Source organism: Balaenoptera borealis (genome assembly GCF_965194805.1).
Source record: "Balaenoptera borealis genome assembly, chromosome: 15".
Taxonomy (NCBI): Eukaryota; Metazoa; Chordata; class Mammalia; order Artiodactyla; family Balaenopteridae; genus Balaenoptera; species Balaenoptera borealis.
In genome coordinates, this window is record NC_138871.1 from 83736467 (window position 1) to 83749562 (window position 13096).

General features: G+C 49.1%; 1 protein-coding gene across 1 annotated transcript; it reads left to right on the top strand.

The window, feature by feature from the left end:
* Positions 1-254: 254 nt before the first annotated feature.
* On the top strand, positions 255-8800 carry NTSR2 (neurotensin receptor 2). Its single transcript, XM_082357524.1, is given in 5 exon segments — positions 255-894; positions 5324-5573; positions 7191-7281; positions 8267-8441; positions 8443-8800. Coding segments are annotated over 5 exon segments (1257 nt in total). The 5' UTR covers positions 255-270; the 3' UTR covers positions 8560-8800.
* The last annotated feature ends 4296 nt before the right edge of the window (positions 8801-13096 follow it).

Genomic DNA, 13096 nt, shown 5'->3' on the forward strand with positions numbered 1-13096 from the left:
GTGAAGGCGTCTGGCCCAACGCATGTCTCTCAGGTCCCAAAAGGAGCCCACCGTCCACCCAGCGCGTGTTTCCCTGCGTGGAACTGAACTGAGAAACGTGAGCGCGGCTACCGGGCCTACCCTCGCGGTCCTGCGCTGGCGCAGGGGCGCCCTTCGCGGGGCGTGTCCTCCCGTTCCGGAGGTTCCCAGAGAGGAGGCGGCGCTGGCTCACGGGGCAGCTCGCCCAGTCTCCGGGCAGAGAGAGGGAGGGAGTGCGGCCGCGGGAGCGGGATGGAGACCAGCAGCCCGCGGCCCCCGGGGCCCAGCCCCGGCCCCGCGCCGGGCCTGGACACCCGGCTGGGCGTGGACACGCGCCTCTGGGCCAAGGTGCTCTTCAGCGCGCTCTACTCGCTCATCTTCGCGCTGGGCACGGCGGGCAATGCGCTGTCCGTGCACGTGGTGCTGAAGGCGCGGGCCGGGCCCCCCGGGCGCCTGCGCTGCCACGTGCTCAGCCTGGCGCTCTCCGCCCTGCTGCTGCTGCTGGTCGGCGTGCCCATGGAGCTCTACAACTTTGTGTGGTTCCACTACCCCTGGGTCTTCGGCGACCTGGGCTGCCGCGCCTACTATTTCGTGCGCGAGCTGTGCGCCTACGCCACGGTGCTCAGCGTGGCCAGCCTGAGCGCCGAGCGCTGCCTGGCCGTCTGCCAGCCGCTGCGCGCCCGAAGCCTGCTGACGCCGCGCAGGACCCGCCGCCTGCTGTCCCTCGTCTGGGCCGCCTCGCTCGGCCTGGCCCTGCCCATGGCAGTCGTCATGGGGCAGAAGCACGAGCTGGAGACGGCCGGCGGGCAGCCGGAGCCCGCCTCGCGCGTGTGCACCGTGCTGGTTAGCCGTACCACGCTGCAGGTCTTCATCCAGGTAAGCGGGAGGGGCGACCCTACAGCCTGTGTTTTCACCTCTCATACTGGAGACCAGTCAGGAAGTTGGGTCTCATTGCCCCATTTTACAAAGAACTTGTGGAGAGACCCGGCTAAAGTGAAACACTAAGAGAAGTCCAAACAAGAATGAAATGTTGCCATTTGCAGCAACATGGATGGACCTAGAGATTATCACACTAAATGAAGTAAGTCAGAGAAAGACAAATATTATATGGTATCGCTTATACGTGGAATCTAAAACATAATACAAATGAATATATATACAAAACAGAAACAGACTCCCAGACATAGAAAACAAATTTATGGTTACCAAAGGGGAAAGGGAGGGGAGAGGGATGAATTAGGAGTATGCAATTAACAGATAAAAACTACTATATATAAAATAGGTAAGCAACAAGGATTTGCTGTATAGCACAGGGAACTATATTCAACATCTTGTAATAACCTATATGGAAAATAAAAAAATATATGTATGTATAACTGAATCACTTTGCTGTATACCTCAAACTAACACAGTATTGTAAATCAACTATACCTCAATAAAAAAAATAATAAAGAAAGAGAAGTCCAGATTTGAATTCAAAATTAACTCTGAAGTCTTCCCACTCTTGCAGGAGTGGTGAGCAAATGTGACGGGGTATAAGAATTCTTTGAGAGCAGGCAAAAATATAGATTTCAGGACCCACCCTAGGCTTCTGCTTTTTTATTATCACCAAAACTAGTCTTTAGCCCCGTGACAAGAACATGAAAGAACAACTAGTTTATTGGGACGTTGTGCAGATATAAAAAGAGGCCTGAACATTCAACATTAATGAAGGGTTTCAAAAGAAATACACATATCCACTGCAGCCTTACTGAGAATATGGAAAAATGTGAAGTTAAACCCAATAAGAAAACATTCCACTTGCTTTCAAAGTGGCTTACTATGGTCCCTATAAGGAGAATTACTCAAAGCTGTCTAGGCAGGATCCCTAAGTTTTAGAAAATCCACTTCCTATATCAGACATTTTTGCAAGTTGTCCAATTCCTTACCCCAGTCTGGACCTGATGATAAAGGAGACCGAAACAACAAACACCAAAACCCACCAACAGTAACCATACTAATGGAACTGGTCCTGCAGGGAATCAAGGCAGCCGTCAGAATAAGGGAGCCCACTGACAACAGTGGGAGTGGCTCCTCCTAGCGCTGCACCAGGTGGACTAATTGTGACCTCAGACCTCAGCGGTCTGCCCACATGCTGCCTGCGCCAGCCCTGGCCCAAGCACCTCCCGGCCACAGGGCAGCACGGGGCAGCACTCATCTACCTCCCAGCAGCCCAGCTGCCTCCGGATTGTGAGCTGCAGGGAATCAGTCAGCAGAACAGTCAGTGCTCTACTGCTCCTGCCCGAGGCCTGACCGCCCGGCTCCCGCTGCACACTGCTGTGGCCCCGCCAATGGACTAACAGCCCCAGGCTCAAAGGACCTGGCTGTCAAGTTCCACCACGCAGTTCACAGACTGGGGCAGTGGCTTCCAGGCTGTACTTATTTTGGAGTTAGGCCTGAGAGAGGAAAAAGTGTCAAGCAATGTTTGTGCTGCAGATATGCTACTTTCAACGTTTACTTTCCTGGTACGGACCAACCAATGCGATGAAAGCCATGAAGCGTTCGCGGGCCAAGCTTTTGACATTATATGTAGTGAATTCTTTCAGTGTACCAGTGTTGTCTGACAAATGGTATATGTCAAAAATGTTTCACGTGAGATGTACAGTCTGTGTTAACACAACGAAATAACCAGACTCAAATTATTTCGGCCCACCTTTCTTTTTAGTGTCTTATCAGTGAGTGGATTCATTATCCACATGAATCAATGCTTTTTGACCAAGGAAACTGCTCAGAGTTTTTGAAAGTAGAAAAAGCTGCAAGGGCATACCTTGTTTTACTGCTCTTAGCTTTATTGTGTTTTTTACAAATTGAAGGTTTGTGGCAACCCTGAGTTGAGCAAGTCTATCAGCGCCATTCTTCCAGCAGCGTTTGCTCATTTCATGTCTGTGTCATATTTTGGTACTTCTCGCAATATTTCAAATAAAGATTATGACAGCAATAAAGATTATGACACACTGAAGGCTCAGGTGATGGTTAGCAATTTTTAGTAATAGAGTGTTTTTACATTAATGTATGTACATTGGTTTTTTTAGACATAATGCTATTCCACACTTAATAGACGACAGTATAGGGTAAACATAACTTTCATATGCACTAGGAAACAAAAAAATTTGTGTGACTTGAATTTATTGCAATATTCACTTTATTGCAGTGGTCTGGAACCAAACCCGCAATATCTCCAGGTATGCCTTGATAGTTCTTCTAGAAAGATCTCAAAGGTCCCAAAGATTAATTACTAACTTATGAATATATGTTTTACCTTCAACTTCTGTCTTGACTGGTACTAAAGTTACAGCTTGATAGTAAGTATATTGTCAATAAAAACCTGTTTGGTTCCACAACAAACTTAAAATGATCGTCATGTACAGTGTTTTATTTTTCTCTAGGTGTTGCTGACTTGTGAGCGTGCATTAAGGTGAAAAAAGCCTGAATGATAACTCCTTACAAAGGTGCAGCACCCAATTGAGACATTTTGTGATGAATTTTTTTTTTTTTTTTTTTTTTTTGTTGTGGCCGTATACTTGCGGGATCTTAGTTCCCTGATCGGGATGGAACCCGTGCCCCCTGCGGTGGAAGCGCAGAGTCCTAACCACTGGACTGCCAGGGAAGTCCCCATTTTTTTTGCACTGATTTTAAAGTGCTATTAAAATGTTTCATTTTTTTTCAGTGTTTGCAGAGGGAAAGAACTGAGGAGGAGAAAACCCTATAACACATGTATTTTGAATTTGAAAAATTAAACATTTAAAACACAAGGTATATAAACTTGTTTTTCATAAATCAAAAAACATCAAATAATAACACAAGACCTATAATGTAAAACAGCTGCTCCCTCCCTGCTCCTCCATGCTCTGACTTCTAGTCTCTGATCTGGAGGCAACCACCGTCCACTCTTACGTAACTCCCGCTACCTTTTGCCTACATTTTCCAAAGAATACGCCTGCTTTATCTGTCAGCCTTAAATTTATCCACTGACTTCTACCTGTAGAAAATGAATACATCATTCTTTTACATTCCCATCCCTGCCCTCCACACCCCACATTCACACACACTTCCTCTCACCATCCTTTCAGTATAATTATGTCATGGTATTTGGTTAGATTCATGGTCAATATTTATTTTATTGTGACTATGTAAAATTCTTCACTGATGAGCCAGGTTGTATATTTTTGGGTTTTGTCCTTTCCAATATTACAATATTATCTCCAGTATTTGTTTTCCTTGCAGTTAATGATGAATAGCCTTTTTTCCCTCTCATTTGCTTAGTTTCCTATCTATTTCTAACTCATTTTTCCTTCTCTACCAGAAGTATAAATACTATTTCAATATGTTCAGACCCATGAGGTAATCTACCAGCTTCATCTTGTATTCTTCAGTCATCCCTGGAACCCTATCTTCTGCTCCAGCCTCACTGGGTGCACAGCTGGCACCTTGCCAATGCCACCCCATCTCTCTGCTCCTCTGTGGGACACTGATTTGGGGATCCCAGCTCTCCCTCTGTATTTGTTCATAACCTTATTTTGATGGAACATATGCTCTTGTAACCTCCTGCGACCTGAGAGAAAGTTCGTAGAAGGTAAAAAAATTTTTAAGAATTTGCATGTCTGAAAATGTTTCATTTTATCCTTGCGTTTCTCATAATATGGCTGGGCAGAAAGTTATAAGATGGAAGTCATTTTCCTCACACATTGTGAAGCATCACTATTATTTTCTAGCTTCTTCCACTGTTGCTTTGAGTGAGTCTAATGCCATTCTGGTTCCCCATCCTTTGTATGTGCCGTTTTATCCCTTTGGAAGCTTTCAAGACTTTCTCTTTGTCTCCAGGTGCTAAAATTCATAAGAACATGCCTTGACGTGGATTTATTTTCATTCATTGTTCTGGGTAGCTAAGTGCTTTTCAGTCTAGAAGCTCATATTCCTCCATTTTGGTAAATCTTTCTTAAATGTGGTTTTGGTTGTGTGTTTTGTTGTTGTTGTTATAATTTCCTCCCCTCTGTTTTCTCTATTTTTCTTTCTAGAATGGCTATTACTTAGATGGTGAGCATCCTAAACGTCCCAAATTTTCTTATCTTTTCTCTTCTATTTTCATTGCTCTCTCCTTTCTGAGAATTTTCTCGACTTCCTCTTGTAAACCTGCTGTCACCACACCCCTGCCACACACCCCCTCTCCTGCTGCTACAGATTCCTGGGCCCTTGAGCCCGGCCTGATGACCAGAGTATCACTGAGCCTTGGTGATACCTCCATAACCTTTGGAATTACCTTTTCCAGGTGAATGTGCTGGTGTCCTTTGTGCTCCCCTTGGCATTAACTGCTTTCCTCAGCGGGGTCACCGTGAGCCACCTGGAGGCCCTGTGCTCCCAGGGGCCATCCCCTTCTGCCCCCGGCAGCTCTGCCCCCAGCCACCTGAAGCTAATGAGCGAGGAGAGGAGGACACTGGCCCTGGGAGGCCAGGCCGCCCTGGTGAGACACAAGGACCCCGGCCGGACCCGTGGCCTCCGGCGCAGCATCCAAGTTCTCAGTTAAGTGCCCGGTAACACCGCCCAGAGAGGGAGGGCCAGATCCAGGGCTGCCTCCACCAATACCTGACCACGTGACCTTGAGCAAGTTACTGCCTCCCTCTAGCACTCAGTTTTCTCTTTGCCCTGGGGAGTTATATAGTCACCAATAGGCTTCTGTAAGGTGCAGCAGTAGAATTAAAGGAAAGAATGGGAATTGTGCACGTGAACCCCCCATCTGCTCCAGGGAGTGGCGCACAGAGACAAGCAGATGCCTGGCTGCTTTTCAGGGCGTCTGGCCATACAGATGGACGCGAGGAGCAAATGTAGTTAAGGACCCACAGACCAGCAACAGTGGACTCAGACCAGCTGGGTCTCCAAATCCAGCTCTCCACTAACTCTCTACTGTTCCTAAAGTGACATCGATCAGTGTGTTTGCTTTTCTAAGTATCTGGGCAAACTTGGCTTTGTAAGGGCAACTTTAAAGGCACAGGAAAACAGAGGTCTTTCCAAGCACCTGCTGTGATCCAGGAACTCACGACGGTCTGGGAGGATGGAGTAAGGGAGAGGGTCTCCTCTGTCATCAATGCCACGGTCTTGTGGGCAGGACCAAAATATAAGAGGCAAGTGTAATGTGCTGTGACAAGTAACAAGGGCAGCACATGAAGGGCCTGGATTTCCTTCCATAGACAACGGGCCGTCATGGAAAGAGCTGGTGTCCAGAATTGCTCTTGAGATATATGTGCTCAGCAGTCTTAGAGGACGGGCTATCCAAGTTTGAGAAGTTTGCTTCTCAAACTTCTGTGTGCACAAGAATGATGTGAACAGTTGTTAAGACGCAGACCACTGGCCCCCAACCCAGAGACTCTGATTCAGCCGGTCTGGGATGTGCCTGAGATTTTACGTTTCTAACAAGTTCCCAGCTGAGGTGGACACTGCTGGTCCAGGGGCCACAGTGGAGTAGAGAGAGAATGGGTTTGCCACTCAGGGTAGGAGTAGAAGAAAGGAAGGGAAGAGGGAGAAGGTTGGGGACAATGGGGCCACTTAGGAGACTGCTGTCATAGTCCAGTGGAGGGACGACACGGGCCCCTTAGGGTGGGCACAGGGGAAGTGAGGAGGAAGGAATGGAGAGGGAGATGTTAGGGAGAAGCTGTTTAATAGATTGGATCTTGGGGGTAATGGAAAAAGAAGAAGACTCTGTGGCTTATGACGTGAGTGCCAGATGGATGGTGGTGCCATCCATCAATCAGAAAAAGGGATAGAAGAGGGAGGGGACTTATAAGGCAGAAGGACATTTGAGTTCTGTTGTCCACGCAGTCAGACAACCAAGTGGGAATATCTAGCCCTGAGTTGGGAGTATTTTCTAGTGGCCAGGAGCTTATAGATATTGTAGCAGTTTCTAGAAGCATGTCAGTGGACAGGTCAGGATTAAAGACATTCACTCAGAGGACAGGGTAACACCAGGTTTGGGGACAGAGCCAGGTAAGGGTGTGTCAGATAACCTCAAAGTCCCCTTCCAACCCCTAGACTCCAGGAGCAAGTTCAAGGGAAATGCTCTCGTCACCTTGGGCAGCTTCCTCCCCAGAGATGGCGTAACTGCTATGTGTTTCCTGTCTGTCTGTCTCTCCCCGGTCCTGCAGGAGCCATCCTGGCTGTGTATGTCGTCTGCTGGATGCCGTACCATGCCCGCAGGCTCATGTACTGCTACGTCCCTGACAACGGGTGGACCGAGTGAGTGAGGGGAGGAGCCCCAGCACACAGGGAGGGGCCGCCGGGAGGGGCCAGGGCTGCCTCTGCTCTCCGCAGGGACCCGCAGTTGCTGGGTTCCCCAGAACTCTGGCCTCCTTTCTATCTGGTCCTGCCCAGTCTGTTATCCCAAAGGCTCCCAGCTCAGGGTGGGGAACAGAGCATGATCCAGAAACCTCTCTGAACTGGTCAGGCCACGTGAGTGGTAGTCATGGTTATGGGCATCCTGACTTCAGGACGGAGAGCGGCCTACAGGTAGGGAGCGGGGGAAAGGCCATGTTCATACAAGGAGAGAGGGAAGAAGCCTCAGAGCTGTGATTCCATGAGCTAACAGAGGCCCCTTAGAGACCAGACCATGCACACCCTTTTTACGACACGACTGGAGAAAAGCAAAGCAGAGAATCCCTTATCTTCCTTTTGGAAATCACTATGCCTCGATCATAAGGGAAAGTCAAACATCTGAGAGGACAGCGATCCCATGTGGCCTCCAAGGAGATAGCTGTGTCAACAGATGGCTCCTTCTCGAGAGCTGCTAGTGTCCCCCCCGACCCCCACGTGCACACACATGCACACACGCAGCCGCTCCCACGGCGACAAGGGGCGCAGCTTCTCAGAAGGACTTTCTCCTCTTAGTGAAGCCGCATCTCCTTGACCGCACCCAGCAGCACGAGGCTCCCAGTGTCTCAGCGGGCCGGCCAGTGGCCCCCGTCCACCAGCAGGTGTGCCCTTCACTGTGCAGGTGACCGGGCAGGGCGGCCAGGAACAGGGACTCAAAGGCTGGGCGGAGCAAGTCAGCCAAGGGCAGCTGGTGTGATGGAACGTCTCTTGCATTCACACTGAGCTTCCCGATAGCAGGAAGCAGGCCTTCCTCACCCAGCCGTGTGGAAGGGGAGACACTCCCAGCAGGAAGGGGAGGATGCCACGGGCAGGCGGCAGGCCCCCTAACCTGCCTTCCGGGTTTCTCTTCCAGCAAGCTCTACGATTTCTATCACTACTTCTACCTGGTGACAAACACGCTTTTCTACGTCAGCTCGGCGGTGACCCCTGTGCTGTACAATGCTGTGTCCTCCTCCTTCAGAAAACTCTTCCTGGAAGCCCTCAGCTCCCTGTGTCGAGAGCACCAGCCCATGGAGCTATTCCCCCCGGGGGCCCCGGAGCCCCGCCCTAGTGGACACAGCCTCCGGCTCTGGGGCTCCCCCAGGAACCCTGGCCTGGATGAAATCGAAGAATGAGCAGAGTAACACTGGCTGCACCGCCATCTAGCATTCAGATGAGCAATTCCATCACTAATAACTCAAGCCCTGCCGTCAGGCGGACCTGCAGGGACCCCCGGCTCTGCCACTTACCAGCTGCGTACCTGCAGGCAAGTCACTTACACCTCTCAGCCTCAGTCGCCTCATCTGTATGATGGAGATGAATAGTACCCATCTTTCCTGTTGTCTGAAGATTAAACGCTTAGCACAGTGCCTGGTGCATAATAAAGAATATATTTTCGCTGGCATTATTTTTGTTGCTATTGTTATTACTATTATTATTATTGTTATTGCTGTTTTTCTGCTCTCCTGAATTTCCGCAAATGACAAATCAACAGTGCCCAGAGCTGACTGCCTTGTTAGATCACATGGGCTGTAGTAAAATCGTCCAGTCGCTCCAAGTAAGGGAGCAGCCGTTCACCCCAGCAGGAGCGTTCTGTGGGCTCTAGAGAGCCTGGAGTCACCAGCTGCCCTCTCTGGCCTTGGGCCTGTGTGTCTGCCTGACGTGAGGCAGCCGGTGCAGCCATGGGACGACGGCAGGGCTGCCTGCTCTGGAGAACAGCCCCACAGACGTGCTCTGGCCAGCAGTGTTCGGAAAGGTTGCATTTCCATTCTTTTTGTCAGAGCAGGCTCCCTCCATTTCCCCGCAGGCCTCGGCCCCTCTCCTGCCTGCACAGGGCCAAGTCCTGCTTGACGCGGCCAGCCTTGCTCCTGAAGGCTTGTGAGGCCTGAGCCCAGAGAGAAAGGGTGGTTTTCCTGTCTGTTGCCATTGAAGCCACAGATCTGCAAAGGGGCAGGAAGAGAAAAGTGAAGCGCAGAGCAGAAGGGCCAGGAAAAGGTTTCTGGGGCTTCCCTGGTGGCGCAGTGGTTAAGAATCCGCCCGCCAATGCAGGGGACACGGGTTCGAGCCCTGGTCTGGGAAGATCCCACATGCTGCGGAGCAACTAAGCCCGTGCGCCACAGCTACTGAGCCTGCGCTCTAGAGCCCGCGAGCCACAACTACTGAAGCCCGCGTGCCACAACTACTGAAGCCACGCGCCTAGAGCCCATGCTCCACAACAAGAGAAGCCACCGCCATGAGAAGCCCGCGTGCCACAACGAAGAGTAGCCCCTGCTCACGCAGCTAGAGAAAAGCCCGCGCCATAGCAACGAAGACCCAACGCAGCCAAAAATAAATAAATAAATAAAATTTAAAAAGAAAAAAGGTTCTTTCTGATTAACTATGCTGACGCTTCCCTGAACTCCACCCATCACTCACCCTGGTCCCCAGTCCTGGAACCAGCACCTGTGCACACACATCACGGGCAAACGTCACACAGATACATCCCACAAACATCACGCACACACACATACACGCACACATATCACGCCACACACCTCACACACACTACACGCACACACGCCTGGGCGAGTACCCTGTTGGAGGTGAGAAGCTAGAGCAGGCAAAGGAAGACAGGAAAGGTGGCCAGGAGGAAGGCCCAGCCCGGGCACACGGCCTGGGGTGCTGTGCGGTGGCCACTGCATGACCGGGAGGTGACCGTCCCGGCCCCCAGCCCCCAAGCCCTTGAGAAAAGGCCAGAGGCGATGACAACACACTTCAGAGAGAGCCTACACAGAGCCCACCACCCTCCTTGTCAGGGAGAGGAAGGGCCACCTGGAAAGAAGGAGCCACACCGTGCTGGTCTTGGGAACCTCTCGTCAGGCGGCTCTGAGGGTCGGGCACGAGATCGCCCGGTGGATGGAAGAGGACGGACTCCAGACCGACACGTGGAGGGTGGGCACCCCCTCTCTGCCCCGTGTGCCTGGGCTCCGCCGCATTGGCTGAGGATCCCTGTGGGCTGACCTTAAAGGCCCATCTCTGGAGCTCCTTAGTGAAGGCGGGGGAGGGCACCCTCCTTCATTCTAGCGAAAGCTCACAGAGCACCGTGAAGTAGGAAAGAGCAAGAAGCGGCTCAAAATACAAACTTTGGTGCAGCTCCATTAGGGGGTACAGAAGCAATTGAATCAGCAGGGTCCAGTCGGCCCAGGACTCGGGCCCCGGCCTGGGGCAGACCTGGTTTGGGGCCTGGCCTCATCACTTGGATGAGCCCACCCTGGGCAGAGGAATTTCCCTGAGCCTGCTTTTTCATCTATAAAACTGGTGGAGCAAAAGCCCTTAAATCCAGTTTTTAAAAATAATTTAGATCAGGAAAAACTGACTTGGATTTGAAGCAATGTACAGCCCTTAGTTATCCTTCTTCATAGAAGTATATGTACATTTTGCTGCAGAAACGTGAATGTGTTTGATTACGGGATGCTCCAAGTTCCTGCGTGTCAGCTCGGGCTGCCATCACCAAACAACACAGACTGGGGGACTTACACAACAGACGTTTATTTTCTCCCAGCTTTGGAGGCTGCAAAGATCAAGGTGCTGACAAGTTTATATTTCATTCTGAGGCTTCTCCTGGCTAGTGGGCAGCGGCCATCTTGCTGTGTGTCCACATGACCTTTGTGCATGTGTTGGGGGAGAGAGAGAGCTCTCAGGTGTCTCTTCTTACAAGGATATTAATCCTGCTGGATCAGGGCCCCATCTTTATGACCTCATTATGATGAACTTACTTCATCAGTAATTAACCTGAATTACTTCCTTAGAGGCCCCATGTCCAGATACAGCCACAGTGGGGGTTATGCCTTCAACATATGAATTTTGAGGGATGCCAATATTAAGTCCATAACACCCTGTTCGGGTTGCTGTGGTCAGTGGTATATGAACCATGTTACTTTTCAAAAAGTCAAATACTCTGAATTGCAAAATATTGATACATCTGATCCCAAGGGTTTCAGATCAGAGATTATGCATATATAGTACCTAATAATCAATGTGTAATGATGAAATGAGAAAGAATGAAAAGCTCCTATCACAGTGCCTGGCATACAGTAAATGCCCAATAAATACTAGGTGTCACTATTGTCATTGTCATCACTCTAGACCTCAAACTGGGTAAAACCTGGTAACTGGGTAAACCCTTACAGGAGGCCCTGTGAATAGCAAAGAACAGCAGGACCAAAATTTAAAGAAAAACATATTGAGAAAACAATTTAAGAAAACATGAACGATACATAAGGAGTGACTTTACATGTTATCCAAAGATCTCATGCAAATCATTAAGGAAAACACCAAGACCTCAAAGGCCAAGAAACACACCAGAGGAAATACGTTCAGCCTCAAAAGTTCCTAAAGAAACAACAATCAAAACAATAGTGATGCAACATTTTATGGTGAATACATTAATTTCAAAATGTCAATGACAAGAGCCCATATTGCCACCAGAAACCAGGTGTGACCAATGTGCTCAGATAGTGGAGGGAGAGAAAATCAGAGTGCCCTCCTGGAAAGGAGACAGACAAGAAATTTTGGGAGCTAGAGAAATGTTCAAAAACTTAGAGCCTATGTTTCACCTGCTGGAATTTTCCTTTAAGGCAGTTTGCCAAGGAAGAAAAGCCCCTCTGTGGGCACACAGGTGTGTTGCCATGCTCTTCATGGGGCATTTACCAGCAGGCTGGAAACACTGTTATTACTTTTGTCATTTCACATGTGGGGAAATGGAAGCAAAGAGAGGTTAAGACAAGTCTTGCCCCATTACTCAGAAACTCAGACTCAGGACAGGTACGCCCCGCTGCATCACACTGCTTCCCAAGAGTCTGCTGACAAAAGATGATAAGAAACTAAAGGCTCAGCCTTAAGGAATCGAATGATTCATGATCATCTATTCAAACAAATCCTATGTGTTAGGCCACCATAAACAAATAATAAGACGTACTTAGCCGTATAAACATATTGTGGTTTTACTATTAACTAAACAGGGAAACAGAATGCAAAATTACAGTATGCACAAGTCATTCCGATTCAGAGAAAAGGTCTAGAATGAGGCACTTAGAAGATGGTGAGCTTGCTCTGGAGGCATGAGTGACCTAAGAATAAGGGTGGTTTCTGCTACCTTCATCCCAGGATCTGAGTTTAGTGCCTGGCACGCAGCAGACACTCAGAAATGTCTGGTAGAAAAAGGACTATGAAACTTTTTTTTTTTTTTCCTAATTTGTTGGCATAATGTTGTTTGTATAATATCTAAATAACAAATTTCAAATAGAAATCAAATTCCCCTTGCTGGGGCCCCAGGTAGAAGCACTGGGCATTGACTAAAGCACCTGCAGTCCAGGCTCAGACAGGCCTGGAGATGAATCCTGCCTCTGTCACTTGTCAGCAAATTCCTTCACCTGCTGGGCCTCCTGCCCACATCTGTGAAACAGACATGATAACAACTATCCTCTGGATGTGAAGAATTAAATGACATCAAACATGAAAAAATGCTTGGAAAAGTGTGTACGTAGCACTTAAAGAGCTCAATGGGTAGTAGCCGTTATTAATATAAAGGGAAGCTCTTGGCTCCTGAATGCAGCCTATCTTTACAATTCTGTATTTTTTAAATTTATTTATTTAATTTATTTATTTTTGGCTGCGTTGGGTCTTCGTTGCTGCACGCGGGCTTTCTCTAGTTGCGGTGAGGAGG